Source organism: Artibeus jamaicensis, unplaced genomic scaffold (genome assembly GCF_021234435.1).
Source record: "Artibeus jamaicensis isolate MK-2021 breed Jamaican fruit bat unplaced genomic scaffold, CSHL_Jam_final scaffold_461, whole genome shotgun sequence".
NCBI classification, from domain to species: Eukaryota; Metazoa; Chordata; class Mammalia; order Chiroptera; family Phyllostomidae; genus Artibeus; species Artibeus jamaicensis.
The window spans coordinates 8,975,243-8,994,333 of NW_026522045.1; the positions used below are offsets into that span (position 1 = coordinate 8,975,243).

At 45.1% G+C, this 19,091-nt stretch overlaps 1 protein-coding gene across 7 annotated transcripts in view; it reads right to left on the bottom strand.

The window, feature by feature from the left end:
* Window positions 1-6,960: 6,960 nt before the first annotated feature.
* TSC22D3 (TSC22 domain family member 3) overlaps window positions 6,961-19,091 on the bottom strand; it is a 60,338-nt gene continuing 48,207 nt past the window's right edge. For 5 of the 7 annotated variants that reach the window (XM_037167130.2, XM_037167132.2, XM_037167131.2 and 2 more), the window contains exons 3-4: window positions 9,662-9,713; window positions 6,961-8,506 (exon numbers count right to left, since the gene is read on the bottom strand). In XM_037167130.2, the coding sequence (XP_037023025.2) occupies window positions 8,276-8,506; window positions 9,662-9,713 (283 nt within the window). In that variant the 3' untranslated portion in view covers window positions 6,961-8,275. Of the gene's footprint in view, window positions 8,507-9,661; window positions 9,714-10,076; window positions 10,249-10,435; window positions 10,855-19,091 lie in introns of those variants that run through there. The other 2 variants (XM_037167134.2, XM_037167135.2) reach the window with 2 other exon arrangements.

The following is a 19,091-nucleotide window of genomic DNA, read 5'->3' on the forward strand; positions in this document are numbered from 1 at the left end:
CAACACTAATTCAAAAGGACATAAGAACCCTTATGTTCATTAAAAAATTATTTACAATCCCCAAGATATGAAAGCAGCCCAAGTTTCCATCTGTAGATGAGTGGATAAAACAACTATAGGACATTTACACAATGGAATACTACTCAGCTATAAAAAGGAGAAAAGTTTACCCTTTGTGATAGCATGGATGGACCTGGAGAACATTATGCAAAGTGAAATAAGCCAGTGAGAGAAAGACAAATACCATATGATTTCACTCATATGTGGAATCTAGTGAACAAAGTGAACTAACAAACAGAATAAAGACAGAGTCACAGATGGAGAACAGATGAAAACTAGTGTGGGGAGGTGCTGAGGGGATGGAGGGACTGAGCAAAAAGGAAAATGGATTCATGAACATGGACAACAGTGTGGCGACAGCTGGAGGGAGGTTGCATAAAGGGACTAAATAATAATACAAAAATAAAAAGATTAAATAAAACAAGAGTAGATGGAACCAACCAAAGAAAAAGAGTATAGAGAGCATAGAGTTTACCCCAGAGGTGCTCCAGCAGATAGAGAAGGAAAAGCCTGCAAAGGTAAATGAAAAATAAAAGATTATTTGTATACTGCCCGTCATCTGTAACAAAATGTTTTAGCATTTGAGGATTGCTGATTAGTAGCATCTCTTGTCTTTTGCCTGAAATTGGAATCAATAAAGATAGATACACATGTGAGTCAGGCAGGAGATAAGAATATTACCTTTATTAATCATAAAGCTGCTTGGAGAAAGAAGAAAAGAGTTGCCTCTAAACAGGTCCACTAATATGAGCAGTCTGTCTCATATGCTCTCCATTTATGTAAATATGAAATGGGCTTCAGGAGCACAAAGCTTATGTCTGACATGATCTGTGCCTAGCAGAGTGCCTGGAACACACTAAGTGCCAATATTTGCATAATGAGTGGATGTAAATGTTAAGATGGAGATAATCTTCACAGATAATCCAGGAATCACCTGGGGAGCTTAAAAATGCCTATGCCCATGTCACAATTCCATATCAATTTTAGCAACATTTCTGAGGATGGGGTTCATACATTAGTATTGCATTAAACTCTCGCCAGGTGATACCAATGCACAGCCAAGGTTAAGAACTATTGCACTGATCCAATCCCTTATTTTACAGATGTGGACACTGAGGCCTAGAAAAAGAGGGTCCTTTGTAATAACACAGGGCTCATCCTAGCCCTGCTGCTGACTGCATGAGGGGCTGGGGCAAGCCCATTTTTCTCTCTGAGGTTTCACTGTCCTCCCTTTGGAAGTGAGGAGGTTGGGGCAGTTAATTTCTAGAGCCCCATTCAACCCTAATAAAGTATCACTGTATTCTCTTATCCCAGGTATGACTTAACTTTACTGGAACATCACTTGCATCTCAAAACGCTTCTGCATGATGGTTGGATTCGTTTTTCACTTAAGTGACTGAGTTCTGTATTACAATGGACTTCAAAGAAGAGATGTTTGGGACAGTTCAGGACCCATATAACTGGTCTGTGGTAGAGAATATGTCCTGTTTTCTTTTAGGTGTTGGCAGCAGGAAGTTTACCAGTGAAACAGCAGCAAAACAGCAGAGGAACCAGGTGAGAAAAGTCCAGTAGGCTGGGGCCATCCTTTTTTGCTCGCATTCCACTTCTAGTTCTTGTCTATCTCTGAGCACCCTCTTGGAGTCAACCCTTTTTCATTCGTTTCCTGTCTTCTCCATTTATCTGCATCACTCACAATTCTTTCAAAGGCAAGCCAGTTCTCTCTGCCTACCCAAGACAGCTTCAATGCAACCCATTCACCTCCCTCCCATTTGATTTGGGTGACCCAGAGCTTGTAAGTGTGTTATCACAATATAATCAACCAGAAGTGGTTCATGAAATGAGCAAGGCTGGGAAATGAGACTGTAGGTGATTCCTTCCTCTATAAAATGAAATAGAGTATTGTGGTGTACAGCCATGCATTGGTCTTTTAAAGTGGCTATTTCTTCAGCAACTTGATAGAAATCAATATGAGGATGGGAGCTGGAAGGGAAAATGAGGGCTTGAGCAAAGAAGTAATGCATATAAATCTCAGAGCTGCGGGGTTCTGTTGGCCCAGTTACACTGGGCACCTGGCTTATAAATGATCCTGGGTAACCACTTTGTTTTACAAATTGGAAAACTAAGTCTGGAGACACCAAAGACTTGTCCAAGGTTATATATCTTATTAGCCAAAGAATAGGACTGCACCCCAGGACTCCTGATTCCTCTTTCTAGAATACCTCGGCTGCCTCAGTCTTCCCTGAAGTAACTTTTAGGGACTAGTTTAATTTCATATGATGGTGGGGCTTATGCTAATGACTGTGAAGAGGAAATGTCAAAAAGAAGAGACAGAAAAATAGAGAGATCACAAACCTCAGTGTTCCCTTGTTTGTTTGTTTTTTTTCTGTCTCTGTCTTTCACACCTCTCAAGCTGACCCTTCTTATTCTTTTGCATGGACTCACTGTGGGTGGCCTCCAAAGGGCATGCAAGGCTCTGGGCCTACAGCATGGCCTCCTTTGCACCCACTTCCTGGGGCATGTATCTTCTCACATCACTTCAGCTCCTGTGACACATAGACAAACCTGCATCTGGTGCTCTAGCTCTGGTTTTCACATTTGTTTCCACGGGTGGTTCTGAGATATTCCTTATGTAAATATGCTTAGCTCAACTGGAAATCAAAATTGGGATTCATTTTCTTTCTGAAAATCTGAATTTTTTCTACACTTGTTTCCTTCGGTACTTCTGTAGTCTCCTCTTCCTTCAGACTCAAACTTTCATGTCACCAGAGGCTGGGGGAGGTGTGAATGGGGAGTTATTTTATGGGTATAGAGTTTCGGTTTGGGAAGATGAAAAAGTTCTAGAGATGGATGAGGGTGATGGTCACACAATAATGTGAATGTACTTAATGTCATTGGACTGTACACTTAAAAATGGTTAAAATAGTCCTGGCTGGTATAGCTCAGTGGATTGAGGGCGGGCCTGCGAACCAGAGTATCGCGGTTCGATTCCCAGTCAGGGCACATGCCTGGGTTGCAGGCCAGTTCCCGGCAGGGGACACAGGAGAGGCAACCATACATTGATACTTCTCTCTCTCTCTCCTTCCCTTACCCTCTAAAGATAAATAAATAAAATCGTTTAAAAAATTATTAAAATAGTAAATTGTATGTTATATATATTTTACCACAACTTTACAAATACAAAAAAAACCCTCCAAGTCATTCTCAGCTCATGACTACTTTGCTCTCTCCTTCCCAGCTCATTTTGTTACCAGGTCATGCTGATTTTTCACTTATTGGAGGCTCCTCAAATTTTCACATCCTCCAGTATCACCAGTGGAACTTGTTAGTTATCAGTTCCCAAGCATCACTCTACTCTTTAGTCTGGGAGTAGGGCCTGGAATTTGCAGTTAAACAAGCTTGATGCACACACACGTTGACCACACCTGGAGAAATATTGCCTTTTGGTATCTTTTGGCTTTGACCCTTTGTCTCCTTTCCACAACTTCTCCCCCATCCCAGCTGCCTCTCATCACCTCACACCTGTATTACAACAACAGCTGGCATGCCTTCAGCTATCCTTTCTCAGCTACAGTCCCTTCAGCTGTCAGGAACCATCTTCTGCAAATATTTTTGGCATCATATCACTTCTCTGTTCAAAAGCCTACCACGGCTCCCTGAGACCTATTAGATCCTACTTCTACTCATTTGGCTGGGATCCAGCCAAGTTGGCCCCCCCATTCTCCCTCTTTTCTCCTTCCTTATTCACTCTCATCTCTCCAGACTTATTGGCCATTTTGTACCTTATGTTAGCCTTTCTGCTAGTTCGTGGTGGTCCCTTTTCTGCCCTCTTCTCCCTGGCCCCAGAACACTTACCTAGTCTATGAAAAATTATGGAAACTGTTGAAACTCTCCATCCTTTTTTTCTCAATGCACTGTCTTCCCTACCCCCAGTCCCAGATAATCCATTCTCTAGGTGCATGATGTGGGGCAAATTGTTTTACTTCTCTGTGCCTTGGTGTTCCATTTTTTCATCTGTAAAATGGGGATCTTAATGGCATATCTTCATAGAATTGGATAGATTAAAATAAGCAATAGATGTAAAGGGGTTTAGAATACTGTCCGACACCAAGTAAGTGCCACATAAATGTTAGCTACTGTTATAATTATTGTTATTATGACCCTTTCCTGCCAGCTCCTCCCTGGAAACCACTTCTGTTTGGAATAGAAGTGGTTCCAAACAGAACCACTGCTTCTTTTTCTAAGTGATGGAGTTTTCTATCAACCCTTGCCTGATCCAGGAGAGGTGGTTACATATTAAGTATTGGGGTTTCAACAAGTTTCTCTGCATGAGACAACTGAGGGACTGAGCTACCTGCTCTAATTATGTCCATTAATTTCTAACCAAATAGCAGGAGACAAGGAGAGATTTGAAAACAAAATTTTCCAGGATAAGTAGGATAATGTTCGGGTTACTTCAAAACACCCTAAGCAACAGTGGGTTGTGTACCTTCTTTTCTGTGGTCTTTCTAGAGTCCTTCTCCCCACACCCAAGGTTCTAACAGCCATGCTTCCTCATCTGCTCACACCTTGGGTTTCTTCTCAGACCCCAACAGGGATCGTCTTCCTTGGTGGTACTTCCTAGCCTGAGAGCCTTGCACCTTGCACCCCAGTAGTCCTTGTATGTAAGTCATCTACCACTCACATTTGTTTTACTTTTCATATTCACCTCTGTGCTTTTCTAGCAAATACAATACACTCCTTTAAAAGCCCTCACTGGATTCACATTCACGGTTTGTTATTGTGTTCTTTCTCTCTCTCTCTCAATGGATACCAAAAGTTCAATTACTATTGGGTTGGACGGGTAGTTCTGAGGTTATTCTTGATATTAAAGATGGGCCCTTGTGGTCACAGTCTGGGAACCACTGCCCCATGGGATATGTGGGCACTGTGGGAGTAGCACTGAACTCTCTGGCTCTTAGTTTTCTTGTCTGTCAAATGGAAGTAAATCTTAACTGCTTCTTTTTCTAAGGCAGGAAACAAAATGTTCTGTGTTCATGAGAAGAGGTGTGGAGGGGTGCTCTTGTGATTCTTGTTGACATTCAAAGAGGGCTGCTGTGAGGATCAGATAATAGATAGGAGGGGCCAGGGAAAGGGAGCATGTTCAGGCAGGGGAACATTATTATTGCTGTTTCTCTTGTTCTTTTCCTTGTTCTGGGTCCAGCTGGACCAGCTGAGCTCAGAAACCATGAAGTTCTTTCCAGGAGCAATGTGTTCTTTCGTCTTTCCCCACCTCTAGTTGTTTTTCTGCAGGATAAAAAAAAAGAGATGATCCTATATGTGACTAACATCCACAAAGTTCCTCTTATCTAGACTAGGAACTGCTGTGGCCTCCTAAGTGTAGTGTTTGTCTCCGTGTAGTTGGTGTTGCCTAGGAAACAAAGTTGTTCTCTCTTTCCCAATGTGTGACTGCGGTCAAGTTTTTTCCCCTTTTCTTGTAGGGAAGGGCTTGATCATCAGAGATGGCTGTGTGTTTGCTGGGACATCTTTTGAGGGTTTTTAAAAAAATCTTTTGGCTTGTTTGGTTGGAAATAGCATTTGGAAACTCTACAGAAGAGCTAAAGAGTCAAAAAGTTCCTCAGCTCATCTTGAAAGGAGGGGTTGGAGTAAGTGGGGACTGGGGAGAGTCAGTCTACTTTGGGGGTGGTTGACTGGTCCAAAGTGTGTATACATTCCAGCAGCTGGGACTGGGCATCAAGAACAGATTATGCACAGGGGAAAATGGGATTTAAGAGGCCACCAAGAAGATGTTTGAAACTTTCTGAAGAGGAATTTGACTGGAAAAGAACAGGCTAACATGTAAGAGCTTTACAGTGAAGGAAACATGACATTTGAATATAGGCCATGATTAGTACAAAGGAAGAGCCAAGACCCCTTGGTATTTGAGGTTTGTGGTATAGGAAAATCAAGGAGTCTATTCAACTTCAAGTGACAAAAGAATAGGTATATATAGTATAGGAGGCTGAAATTGAATGGATCACTCAAATAGGGATGATAGCATCTGCTGGAAACACAGTGGGTCTAGAACACAGCTCAGGGTCCTGGTTAGAGTATGGTAGACTCCAAATGCTCATTGATGGCCAGAGAAATGGTAGGATTCTGGATGCCAGAGACGTGGAGCTAGGGAAAGAGTGATGGATAAGGATGAACTACAAAGAGAGACAGAGGAGGAAAGTCAGGATCCTTAGACTTGGTCTTGCCCATGTGACTCATATGAGTTTTTGTGAGAAAACTTCCAGCATTGACAAGTGCAGCAGCAGAGGCTGAGAGAATCTTTCCTCAGGGGAGAGGGTTGGAATTTTGACCACATGTATTCTGTGTTCTTTTCTAAGGTCCTCTTAGCTCCTTTTCCAAGGTCAAGTGTCTATGCGGATTGGTATTAAGGTGAATGCACTAAGTGATCCTTATGTTTTAAGAAGGAAGAGGCTCGCTCATGTTTTTTTAGTTCCTCTCTTCTTGCTCACTCACATGTATAACCTTCCTTTTTCATTTGGGTCTTTTTTAGAGTATCCTCCCTCCTGAGTAACTCCCTCGAGCTGAGGTTACATATTAGTAGTCACCTTGCCACTCATTCTGAAAATGTCATCTGAAAGCAGCAGTAGGACAGAGAGGGTTGGATGTGGGGTTGAGTACCAATTTGCTGTAATAGCTGTATGACTTTGGGCAAGTCACTTAAACTGGGTGAGTATCAGCTCCTCACCAATACAATGTGGGTATTGTGACAGTTATGCAGGATCATGGAGGTAGGATAAGCCTGCCACTTAGGGGAGGTTCATGAATGGTCAGTGAATCAGAAAAACAGTGCTCCCAACCACATGAGGAGCCCTTAACAACCACTCCATTTATACTCAGTCAGATACCAGGTTTATTTATAGAAAAAGAGCAAAGTTTATTGAAATTTTAAGCTACATTTGAGAAATCCAAATCCAAATCCAGGAGACATACATCAGGATAAGATGTCAGAAAGTGGAAAGTGTTCACTGCCACAGAACCTCCTAGAAACAAGTTCCCTGAGCAAATCACCCAGGCACCATCAGGTCAAAGCCATTGCCTTGTTCATAACCTTGTCCACAAAAACAAACAAACAAACAAACAAACCCCCCAGCAAGCCAATATTCACTTGAAAGTTTTCCACAAACATGAAAATAAGTTTTTGAATAACAATGTGAAGTCCCAGCTAATCTTCTTTCAACCCCATTCTATGTAGTCAGCACCAGTGAATGGTGGGTTTGGCATTCAAAATAGGACCTCACATGTCTTCAGTGGATAGATGGGGCAAGGGCTGCAGCAGCAAGGTATCGATGGCCACATTCAGAGGCTGGCCCTCTCCCTGCCTATACTTTTTAGTCTTACTTAACCTAAAGGACAAACTGGATCAATCTGGTAAATGAACACAGTCAAAGAATTAGCCTTAAGGGATAAGGGACTGGTCAATACTCCCAAAGCTGGTTAGGCCCTTCAAAATGTAGGTGTATGTGTATATGTATACATCACTACAGTAAGATATAGATCTAGCCCTATGGGTATATATATATATATGCACGTATGGCTATTTAGAAAAACTACACCATTACTAACCAATCAGAACTTTGTAGGTGGTCATCCCAAAGCTGTAATCCCACACTGGACTGTGTGCAAAGCCATGCATTATACCATATTAACCGACAGAAGGCTGACTTGGCTCAATCTCTCCCATCTGTGGCCCTGCCTTGGTGAGGCAGGGGATAAGAGAGAGGGTTATCTCTGCTTAAAACACAAATGGCTTCCTCATAGGGACAGTTGTCAGGTGAAGCTGTTAAAGATGTCCACGGAAATGAAAAGCAGACCCGCTTATACTTTCTGAACCAAACTGGCATCACATCTCAAACTACCTTTCTCCTCTGCCAGTCACAGAAAAGTTGCCTGGGCCCTGGGAGTCCCCAGGGCATGGTGGCATTAGAGGCTCACTGGCTTGGGATGACGAGGCCCCATGCAACTCAGCCTCCAAAGACCTGATCTTTGTGAGGGGTCTGTCACTGGAGTGGACCCAGGTAGCCATGTCCTTGGGACATCTCTTGGCACCAGCTATGCTAGGTGTAAAGTTCTCCACATGAGATGATGCTTGGGGAGCCAAAAACAAACTGTAAAGAACTAGGTAGAACAACTTTAGTGGCTCTGCCCACCCTGAGGACAGAGCCACTTACACTGCAGAACCATCAGGGGCCTCAGGTGATTGTGGGGTTTCAGGAGCTGGCTCTTCAGGGCTCAGACGGGACTGGAACTTCTCCAGCTGCTCTGGGCTGGCCAGGGTCTTCAAGAGGGTGTTCTCACGCTCAAGCTGGGAGTTCTTCTCCACCAGCTCTCGAATCTGCTCCTTCAGGACCTCCACCTCCTCTCTCACAGCATACATCAGATGATTCTTCACCAGATCCTGTCACAGAGGAAATCACAACAAAGCCATTCATCAGCCATCAGTGGCTCCTGCTCAGCACTTTCACCTTGCCATCAAGGTGTCTGTGATGTTGTCCCTCATGCCACTGACCTCCAGCCTTCCCTCAGCAACCCCTAGGCACACTGGCTCTGCAGTCCTATTCCTCCTGCACCCTTCTTTGAAGCACTTCTTTGAAGTAAATGCTTGCTCAGGAGAGCTGCATGATCAGGGCAACACCTGTATTGGGAGCCCAGCTTTGAGCTACACAGGATCCACCCTGCTAATTTCTAATGACTTTCAAAGCTGGCTGTTTAGGAGCATTTTGGGTGAGACTTTTACTAATTGATGGTGGATGGCTCTATCCCCATTTCCACATAGGTTCCTGCTGCTGGCCCAGATCCCAGAGAAGACCTGCAATGCCCCCCACACTGTCTGCTTCACCCATCTTCACCAAGACAATACAATTAGCAATTTGGAGTCTTCTCTCCACATGGCCCATCACACTGAGTTGCAGCTGTCCTGAAGCCTGGCTTGACAAGGCGCTTGCCCTAGGGGAAAGTTACCTGATTGCTGCATCTTCTCTGATTTTGATGACTGCACTAGGGTCAGGGAACTGTGTCATTAGGCTCCAGGGCACAAATAAGTGTCCCTAACTGCTAGAGGACTTAAACCCCTGCAGCTATTATGGCTGCTCTGTGGAGTACAACCTCTATCTGGTGAAGGGAGAGGGAAGGGGTGGAATGCTTTGTTTCCTGTTTCCTCCCAACTCCTGACCCCAGCCCAGGCTCTGCAGAGGCACTGCAGTGCTGCTGCATCCAATGAGCTCTGGCCCCTGCCAAATGCGGGCTGCAGACAAATGAAAGTATCTGAGCTTACAGCTCTGTAACAGGCCTAGGAAGAAGCCAGAGGCTGCCGCAAAGCTCCAGGATGGGTGAGGGAGAAAGAAAGAGGAAGGTCCATCAAGGGTAGCCTGGAAATGCCCTCAAAGGTGGCACACTAATGGGACTCTATTTAAGGCATACAAGGGGATAAAAAGCAGGCTTTCAGCTTCCCGAGGCTCTTGACTAATGGCTTTGCACCCACCCCCTAAGTCATGCAGAATAACATAGCAGCAGCTACAATGGGGGATGGGAATGATGCAGTGATGCCACTTACCATGGCCTGCTCAATCTTGTTGTCTATGGCCACCACGCTGGCTCCGGAGGCACTGCCAAGACAAAAAAGCAAAGCAACCGTGTTATCCACTCCATTCCATTCTGAGTACCCAGCAGTTGTGGCCAAAGTCCTCCTCCATCTGCCCCAGCTCTTTTTCTATCTGGCCTTCCATTTCCAGGCACTTTGGCCCTAGGCCCCTTCCTGGCCCCTGCAGGAAGCTAGCTGTACCTCACTACCCAGGCTGGCTCCCCGCTGCCACCACCCAGAGCTCAGTGTGCAGCAGCGCGTGGGTCCCGTGGCGCATGGGCCAGTTCGCTAGACCGGGCAACAGGCAAACAATGGGGCGCGTCGATCAGGGAATCTCCCACCGCCAACCCTTTGCGGATTTGGCTCAGAAGGTCCAGGGTAAACCTACCGAACTAAGAACAGAGCTAGGAATTCCTTCTGGGCCCGGAAGCTTCCGGTCTACTCCCCTGCAGCGGGAAGCACAGCCAGTTCCCTGCCCGCTCCTGCCCGCTGCCCCTCCGCCTCTCGCTGCCTCTGCCCGGGGCTGCGGCAGCTACTTCTCACAGTGCAGAGGCTGCAGGGACGCTGGGACGGCGGATTCCAGTACGGCGGTGACCCCCCTTCTCCTCCTACCCGTACCCTACTCCCGCCCCTTCCCAGGATGCTGCACCACCGGGAACCTGGACGAGCTAGTTCCACTCTCTCAGAGATCCCGCTCGCAGCTCAGCCCCGGCCCGCACCTCTCCGGAGCTTCGGTCAATAGTTTACCTGTTGTCCAGCTTAACGGAAACCACATCCCCTCCAAGCAGGGAAGAGAAGAAGGAGATGTTGAAATTGTGTAGCTGATAGACCGCCACCTCCATGGGGGTCTGATACATTTTGGTGTTCATGGCTGGGCTGCCGTGAGCTCTGGCGCGCTTCGGGCCGTGCTGGGCGGGCTGAGCAGGCTGGGCAGGCTGGGTGGGCTGGGAAGCCTAGGCAAGTGGCCGGGGCTGCTGGCGCACTGCAGGGGGCTGAGATCTGTTCCTCCGACTCAGAGCTAGGAGGGGCAAAGGCTGCCCAGAGGTCCCAAAGGCAAGCAAGTGCTCCGGACTTGAAGGAAAGTGACTCGAGGGGTGTCACCTAAGTGTGTCACAAACTCAACAGCCGCCAGTCCAACCCAGACTCGGAGATATTTCGGCTCCTGCTTCTTTATATAGGAGGAGCGAGCTGCGTCACATGGCGTCAGGGGTCATGCAAATGAGTCCTGTACAGGGCTCTGTGGCCGAGTGAAACCACATCCGCTCCCTGAACCTGAGGCTGGGACTGTAAACAGTTCAGCACTTTGTTGTGCCAACTGGCATCTCAAAAGAGGGCTTTGGAGATTGGTGAAAACCAAACTGGAACTGATTTCTTAAAGAAATTAATACAAATGCTATAACAAGAGATAGAGAGGATGCAGTAGAGGGCGGTGCTGGTTTTAAAAAATCTTCTTCTGGGGTCAGCCAGCATACTCCCATGGTTTTGCCATGCTGTCACACACCACATTGGCTGGACTCACCACGAGGAGCCTCACTTTCTTCCCACCGCTTGCCTTCTCAGTCTCTGTCCTGCACACATACTTTTTCACCTGCATGTCCCCTCACCCAGCTAGTGGGCTCACTGACCTGCCCCAACTCCAGCACCCGTACACTCAGCTCCTCCTTTGGATGCACCTGTGTACTGACACATGCACATGTCTGTGACATGCATGAGAAGCATTCACAGTTCTGAGCTAATCTATGTATGCCAACGTGTCTGTGCAGAGGAGAGAGCGTCTAGCAGCCCAGATGAGTAGAGGAACATGTACAGGGAGCAGCTAGGGGCTAGGAGGATGACAGAAGATGGGTGAGGAAAAGGCAGGGGAGTGGGCATTGGAATCATCACAAGATGCCAAACCTTTTTCTCTGGTTGCTATACACTACTCTTCAAAGAAAATACACACAACATTATCCAGGATTTCATGACCCTATTTTATTTATTTATTTATTTTTATTTAGTTATTTTTCAAGTACAGTTTTCTGTTTGTTTCTCCCATCCCAGCCCACCCCGCCCTATGCACCCCACCTCCCTCTTTTAAAAACAAGATTCTGTTACTTTCCTGTAAACAGCAAAAGGCAACAAAACTACAAACCAAGACTATATATAGATAGATATAGTCTTTCCTGGGATGAGATATATATATATATCTCATCCCAGGAAAACACCCACCCTATGATGGATCCAATCATGATGATGGATCCAATCATGCATAGGATTAGAGGGTACTTCTGGCACAAAAAAACCTCCAGGTTACAAGGAAATGAGGTTATTGTTGTCTATTAAGAGTTATATATGTTCCCATCAGACTATATTTTCATCTTTTCAGCCCTAAGCTTAAAACAAACAAACGAGCAAGCAAGCAAACAAACAAAAGACATCAGAAGCTTGAGGGTCTTTTCTCCAGCTCTTTCCTATGTGAAGCCACCTTGTGGACAGAGACAGAATATGCAGCCAAAAGGAGAAACTAGGACAGAACAGTGGAGAGGTGATGCAACTGAGAGTATTGTTTACACCAACTCGGGCCATCAGGAGAACATTGGGTTCCACCATATATACAATAGTTTGGCTGAGGTTAGGGCCAGTACTCGTGAATCAGTTTGTGATTCAGGCTGTGGCCCAAAGAAATACCTTAATGCAATCTTGCTTTTGGAAAAGTACTTGAAATTCTCTTATCAGCAAAGAAGGTAATTATTATTTGCTTCAGGATATTTCTTCTAACTAGGTGCCTGGCACCAAAACCCTGGACAAGGCCCCAGTGGAGCCCAGTCTGAAGGCCTTGATTTTTTCCCAGGCTTCCAGGGTAGTTATGACAGGGAACAGCCAATATTTTTTCATTATGACATGGGACTCCCATGGTACCCCATTGGTAGTAATATATACACAAGGGCTATTCTGTTTGCAAACAGAATTATCCATGAAAACCTACTACACTAGCCAAGGATGGTGTTTTTCTTCATCTCAGTTGAGGTAGGAGACAATCCCAATCTCAGGACATTATGTTACATTTAGGTTACAAGCAGTCTGAACATAAATGTTTACACTAATACCCCTGTGTAGTAAACAGAACAAAGTCCAGACTATATTTATAGGTCATCAAGAACATTAGCTGAGAAAAAAAACTTCTTATATCAGGAGCTTAATTGATATTGAAATTCCCTGATATATTACCTTGCCTTCTGTACTACATAGAGCTTTCTTAATTCAGGAAGAATCTCTGAGTTGACATTTCATCAGCTTGTAAATCGTTTTTAAACTAACTGTTACTACCCACCCCAAGATTCCAAAGGAAATGATGAAAAGAAAAAGGGAGAGATAAATAAGCTGGGTTGGCAGGAAAAAAATACCACCAGGAAAAGAAGGCATAGCACAGAAGAAAAAACAGCTTCTTTAGTGGGCACCTCCTTATATGGAGATGGAGGTAGAGAAATCCAGGTAGTTTGGGGAAGGAAAACAAAAGAGGGTAAGTTTGCTAGCTAACCTATGTTTAAATTTTATGTTAATTATACTCCAATTAAAATAAGCTGAGTTTGAGACCCACTCACAATAATAGCTACCATTAATATCATTGGCTATAGGCCAGATACTGTGCTGGCCATGCTACAACCCTGCAGAGTTGGCACTGTCACCATCATTTTACAGATGAAGAAACTTAGGGTCTGAGAATTTACCTTGCCCAAGGTGTCACAGCCAATAAATTGTAGAGCTGGGAGTCCAGCCCAGGTCTTCCTGACCTAGAGACCAAGTTTGTTCTTACTACACCTGTCCTGTGGTGAAGGGATAGATTTGTTGAGTGAGTGATTCTAAATAATTGGGGAAGGGGTTGGAGGTGCCAGGAAAGTGGTGAAATGAAAGAAAGGGTGAGGGGGCAGGAGGAGTGCCCCTAGGACTCCAGCAGAACTATTAGAGAGTTGTCCAGAGGCTGACTTTGAGCTCTGTGAGTACAGCCAACTTTTCCGAGACTCATAGCAGGAGAGAGCAGCATCAGGGGACACAGAGACTATCTAAAGTATCCAATATTTTTATAAGAGGGCTGTGCTCACCCATGTCATTTTGAAAGGCAGACACACAGCCCTCAAAGCTCTCACTGTCTAGGAAATTGAAGACACTAATACAGCCAGGTAGCTCTCAGAATGGAATATGCAGTTCTGGGGTATACAATATCCCAAATAAGGTTATAGAGTCTTAGAGTACTCACAGTCCAGTCTGACCTCCAGTTCCCAGGGCCCCACAAACTGGAGCCCTTAATCAACTCCCTTTTTTCTTATTCCTGCTGTGCTCAGCTTTTAAGAGAATGAAGCTGATAACAACAACAAAAACCAAGCTCATGTCTGGGATTTAGTTTAAAAAACCAACGTTTGAAAGGATGTCCCAGGTTCAGCCCACACTCAGTCAATCTTACATCCCCTCTACACCTCTGGTTTGCCAGCTGCCAGCTGGGTGACATCAGTCCTTGTAATCCTCCCTTATCAAACAGTGGCTGGATCCCGGGATCCCAAGATCCTAGAGCTTGCTAAGGGAAGACAATGGACATAAATGTCCCTGTAGAAAGATTTTCAAACAAGAGCAGGTGTGGAGAAGTAGGAAGAACTTAAAAGTTTTTCTGCTGAATCCTCAGCATACCAGAAAGTTCCTCTGCCCAGAATAGCTGTGTCAGACCTTGCAGTGAGTGAAAGCTTGCCCTATACAAGATATCTATGATCTGATGTAACTTTTCTGAATCAAATGCTAATCCATTAGGCTTTCAGAATCCTTGTGTCCAACATGGGCTTTGAAAGTAGATCCCAGGCAGGAAACAGTGGACTAGGAATATAATATCCCAGCAACCTTATATAAAAGTTTTCAACCCCCCTTTCTCCCATCCTATATTTACAAGGTAGGGTGAACCCAGAACTAGCACAGCAAGACCACCCAGCTATTAAGCCAGGTCCTCTGATGGCTCTCAGTTCTAGTCCTACAGCCATGGGGTTCCGCAATGAAACAGACATGGCTGACCCTCTCTCGGGGATAACCTTCTAGATGGAAGGTGGCATAATGAGGATGGGGACAAATTCCTCATGTCAGCAGGCCCTGCAAGCCAACTTGTCCCCTTTGAGCTGGAAGAATTATCTCAGCATTCCCACTAGTCTGTTCCACTTCAAAAGCCAGATTCTCTAGGACAAGAGCCCTCCTACTTTGGGTTCCCACAGGACAGTGGGATGGAGACTACACAGTGTAGGCTGCAGAACCATGGACAGGATCAGAGCAAGCCACCAAGGGGTGGGGAGCAGACTCAGGATGGGGACAGTAGGTTGGGGTGGTGATAAGGGGGAACATCTCACTTCCCTTTTTGTCACACTTGAAAAACTGTATACCACACAGCCCAAAGGAAACTATAGGAAAGTCTTCCTTATTTTCTACAGGGAATGTTCCACCCAAAGATTCAGTGAAGTTGCCAGCAAAACAGAGGATCTAGTGTCAGGAGAAGCAGAAAAAGACATGATGCAAGAGGTGCAGGACAAGCCACAAAGCAAATACTGGGTTACAGCTGGAAAATGAAATAAAAAAGAATATCGATCATGGGAGCATTAGCACTGGTAATAAGACATGGAATGTTTGCAAAACAGCCCTCCCCACTTACTCCTCCATTGAGGCCTCCTTCAGGCTGAAGCTCTGTCTACTTCTAATTACTTACTTGTCCCTTTTTCTGAAGAGGTTGGGGGAATAAGGAGACTGAAATATCATTCTTAAATTTGTCCTTGCTTCTCTCTTATCTTCTCTCTTCCCTTCTGGTTCCACTCCAGGGTGGAAGACTATAGACAGCAAGGCTGCTGCCACTTACATTGTTACTGTTACTTTGGCTTCATGTGAAACCCCCAAACTCTAGAAGGAGGGAAGTAAGAAGAAAAGACAGTGACAGAGAAAGTGCCTTGTCCTCTGTGGGTCATGTGAATGTCCCTTCATGGCCAAGGCCCAGCACCTCAACTTTGGGGGTTAGGAAAATGGGGAGAAGGATGAGACACATACAGAATGTGATGGTAGAAGACCAAAAAGAGTTTGGAAAGAAATGGACACACTCTTTTGGAAAAGCAGCTCTAGCACCTGATTTGTGCCACACCTCGGCATTGAATGATGGTAGGAGCAATGAATTGTGCCTTTCAGCTCCCTCTAGGACAAGGTCCCATGTAAGCTTCACAAACAATCTTTGAGTGACACTAGCTATGACAGGCAAAACCAACCCAAATATTGACAAGGGTTCTATCCTACTCACACTCATTCAGAGAAGTCAAAAAGTGCTCTTGTCAAATCACCTTCATCAGCCCAACTTTTATGGCTAACTATGGGTGGAAGTGGTTTGGCCTCGTATCTCAGCAAGACTGGAAGTACTGGCAATGTTTTCCAGAAATGCAATTTATCTCAGTGGATCTTAAATATCATGAACCTTGTGTCAATATTTATGCCTGTCTTTTTTCCCCTTATGTCTTATAGCTGGGAAAATTTACCTCCACAATTTTTCCAAGCCCTCTTCTTTCTCATTTTTCATTCTCCTCACTACCTATCTACAAGTATGAAATAGATATTCCTGAAAAAGCAATTGTAAAATTAACCACAGTAAGTGGAATCTTTTTCTCCTCCTGACTCCCCACACTAGTTGCCATTTTCATTCAATTCAATTCAATTCAATTCAATTCAATTCAATTGCTGGAAAGCCTATTCAAAGTGCAAAGCACATATCAGGGGAAATTTTTTAAAAACTGGTAGTACAAGTCAAAAATTGTGCTTCCTTTCAGAACACCCTGGACCTGTGGCAACTTCAGAAATCTCCCTACTATTATATCTCAGTGAAATATTTGCTTCAGTAAAAATCCCAGGACATGGGGGTGCTTGGGAAGGTAGCTTGGGGTTTGGGAGGGCTAATACCACTGCCACCCTTGGGCATCACTTCATTCTCAGAATTGGGCTTGCTTTTTTCCCTCTCCAGCCTGCCCTTTGGCCCACGTCCATCTAAATAGGGTTAACACACAGCCATGAAGTTTGGAGTTGCTCTGGGACGTAAGGCTCCTTTGATATTGTCAGCAACAGTGCCTCTTTGATTCCTTTAACCCCTGGGATTTGTAAACCAAGGGAGAAAGGTCTTTGTTCTCTGAGTTGCCAGTTCCTTTCTTCTGAGAAGGAGGTCTATGTTTAGTGGGGGAGTCATCTCTACCTGCTAACCTCTTGGCCTTCCTTCTTTGGCTAGCTCCTCTCTACATTACCCTTGTTCCATCTTGCCGTCCCCGACCAGCAAGCAGCTTCAGACAGGTAAACAGTCCTCATCCTCACAGCCCACCTTCTGGGCATCCTGGCCTACTGCATCCTCCCCATGGCCTTGGAAAAAAAGCAGCAAAAAAAAAAAAATGGCCACTCCATGCTTGTCTGCACCAGCCTTCCGGGTGTCAGAAGCTTGTCAGGCCCAGCTTATCTGGGCCTCTCCCCATGTTTTCTGCTTTCTGGAGCAGTTCCAAGAGCCAAAATTCTAAGCTATTTTTTTCCTAGCAGTTGCCAAGGTTACTCTAAGTGGTATGTGAAGTACTTGGGGCTATTGGCAGTGCTTGGAAGACAAGAACCAGGAGGATCTTGTTGGGGATGTGAGGCCAGCAGACAAGGAGCCTGTGAAGAATCCAGGGACTCTGAGGTGGTGTACCTGGCTCCACTGTGGACCCCACTATAGGATGAGTGACCTTTGAAGTGGTACAGGTTCCCTGAGGAACAAAACCACAGTAATAATGCCAGTTTTCTCAGGCACTCAGCTCCTAGGTCATGATACATAAGCAGTAATAGCCTCCCAGGGATCTCACATTGAATGACTGAGGCTCCTGCTTACCTCACAGAAGAGCTATTCACCATGGGCTCATTTAAGGTAGCTCCTCGATCCTCTGTTGTGGGACTCTGTGCCTTGGGAAGAAGGGCTCTACAATTGCTAAGGGTTCCTGACTCTTCAGCTGCACATCTTCGTCTTGGGCTTCCTGGATGGACAGAAGGCAGCCTAGCTGAGGGCAGTGGCAGGAGGGTGTAGGGGACATACTACTCAAACATAAATAAAGGAGAGAAACAAGTCAACTCCTCCTTGCACAGGGCCCCCATCCATGGGAACAGAGCCAGGGAACTCAAAGGAGTACTGGGAGGGGTTAAGAAAGGCCTCCCAGCTGGTTTGAGAATTGCTGACAAGGAGTACACACACTTTATCAGGAAGAAAGAGAAGGATGGAAGCACACACACATTTATGCAAACACCCTGTCAGCTTTTCACAAAATCTAATTCACAGAAATATCAAGCTAAAGGGCATAATTTTCTCTCTCTCCCTCTCTCTCTTATTGCCAGCTTCTGCATAATCCAAAAGGGGTAGTAAGGTGACAGGACTTGGCAAGATGGCAAGGCAGGACACTCTAGATAAGCCCATGAGTATCAAAAGCCATGGTTTCTGCTCTCTCTGCCATTCAGGGCTGGCTGCATACTATGCAGGGGTCATAGGTGATAGGGTCTTAGGGAAATCTTGGAGTGGCAGTTAGGTGGATACAAGGGGAACCACCTTGCAGCCTTACACTATATGTCAGGAACAGGAAGCCCTGGTGCTGTTAGGTCCATAGTTTTCAAAAATGCCAATTACACATTAAAATGAAAGAGAAATAAAAACAAATACCACTTGTGCACAATCAATCAGGTGAATACCTAACAAATGATTCCCACAGGCTCCTTGTGAGGACTTGTAACTTGAGTCAGTCCTGGCATGGATGCCATATGTTACTGGCTACCTGAGAAGTGTGATTTGAAGGTCACTGAGATAAATTCCTCTTAGTCCAAGCTGTTTGCTTGACCAGACTATAACAGCAGTCACCATCTGAGGTTCTAATGGAGTTATTTACACTTTGATAAATTAGAATTTTTTTTTACTAATGCAAAAAGCCCTGGGAAAGTGCGAAATTCTGCCACTATCATTTACAAATACTTAAGTATGAACTAAATTTTCATATTACTTTCAAGAGCAGTCAGTTCCTAATTAGCATTAGAAGACTATTGAACTCACAGGTAAACCTTGATGGTGGACTATGGCAGAGCAAGAAATGAGATTCTTAACATCAAGGTTAACTACAGGAGTGTGTGAAAAATACAGATATCCTGGGCTCCAGATCTAGAAATACTAGTGGAATAGGTCTGTGGCTAGGGAAAGGCATTTTCAGGTGATATGGATACAGCTCTTTTGGCCTCAGTCCATGGAATTCCTTTAGGGAAACACTGGTCTATAGGTGAAAGCCAAGACAGTGTCCACCTGGAGAACCCCAGTAGTGCCAGAGTCACCAAGACCCACCTGGGGTGCCAACTCATGATAGGGTTTAGCATATTCTGGGCC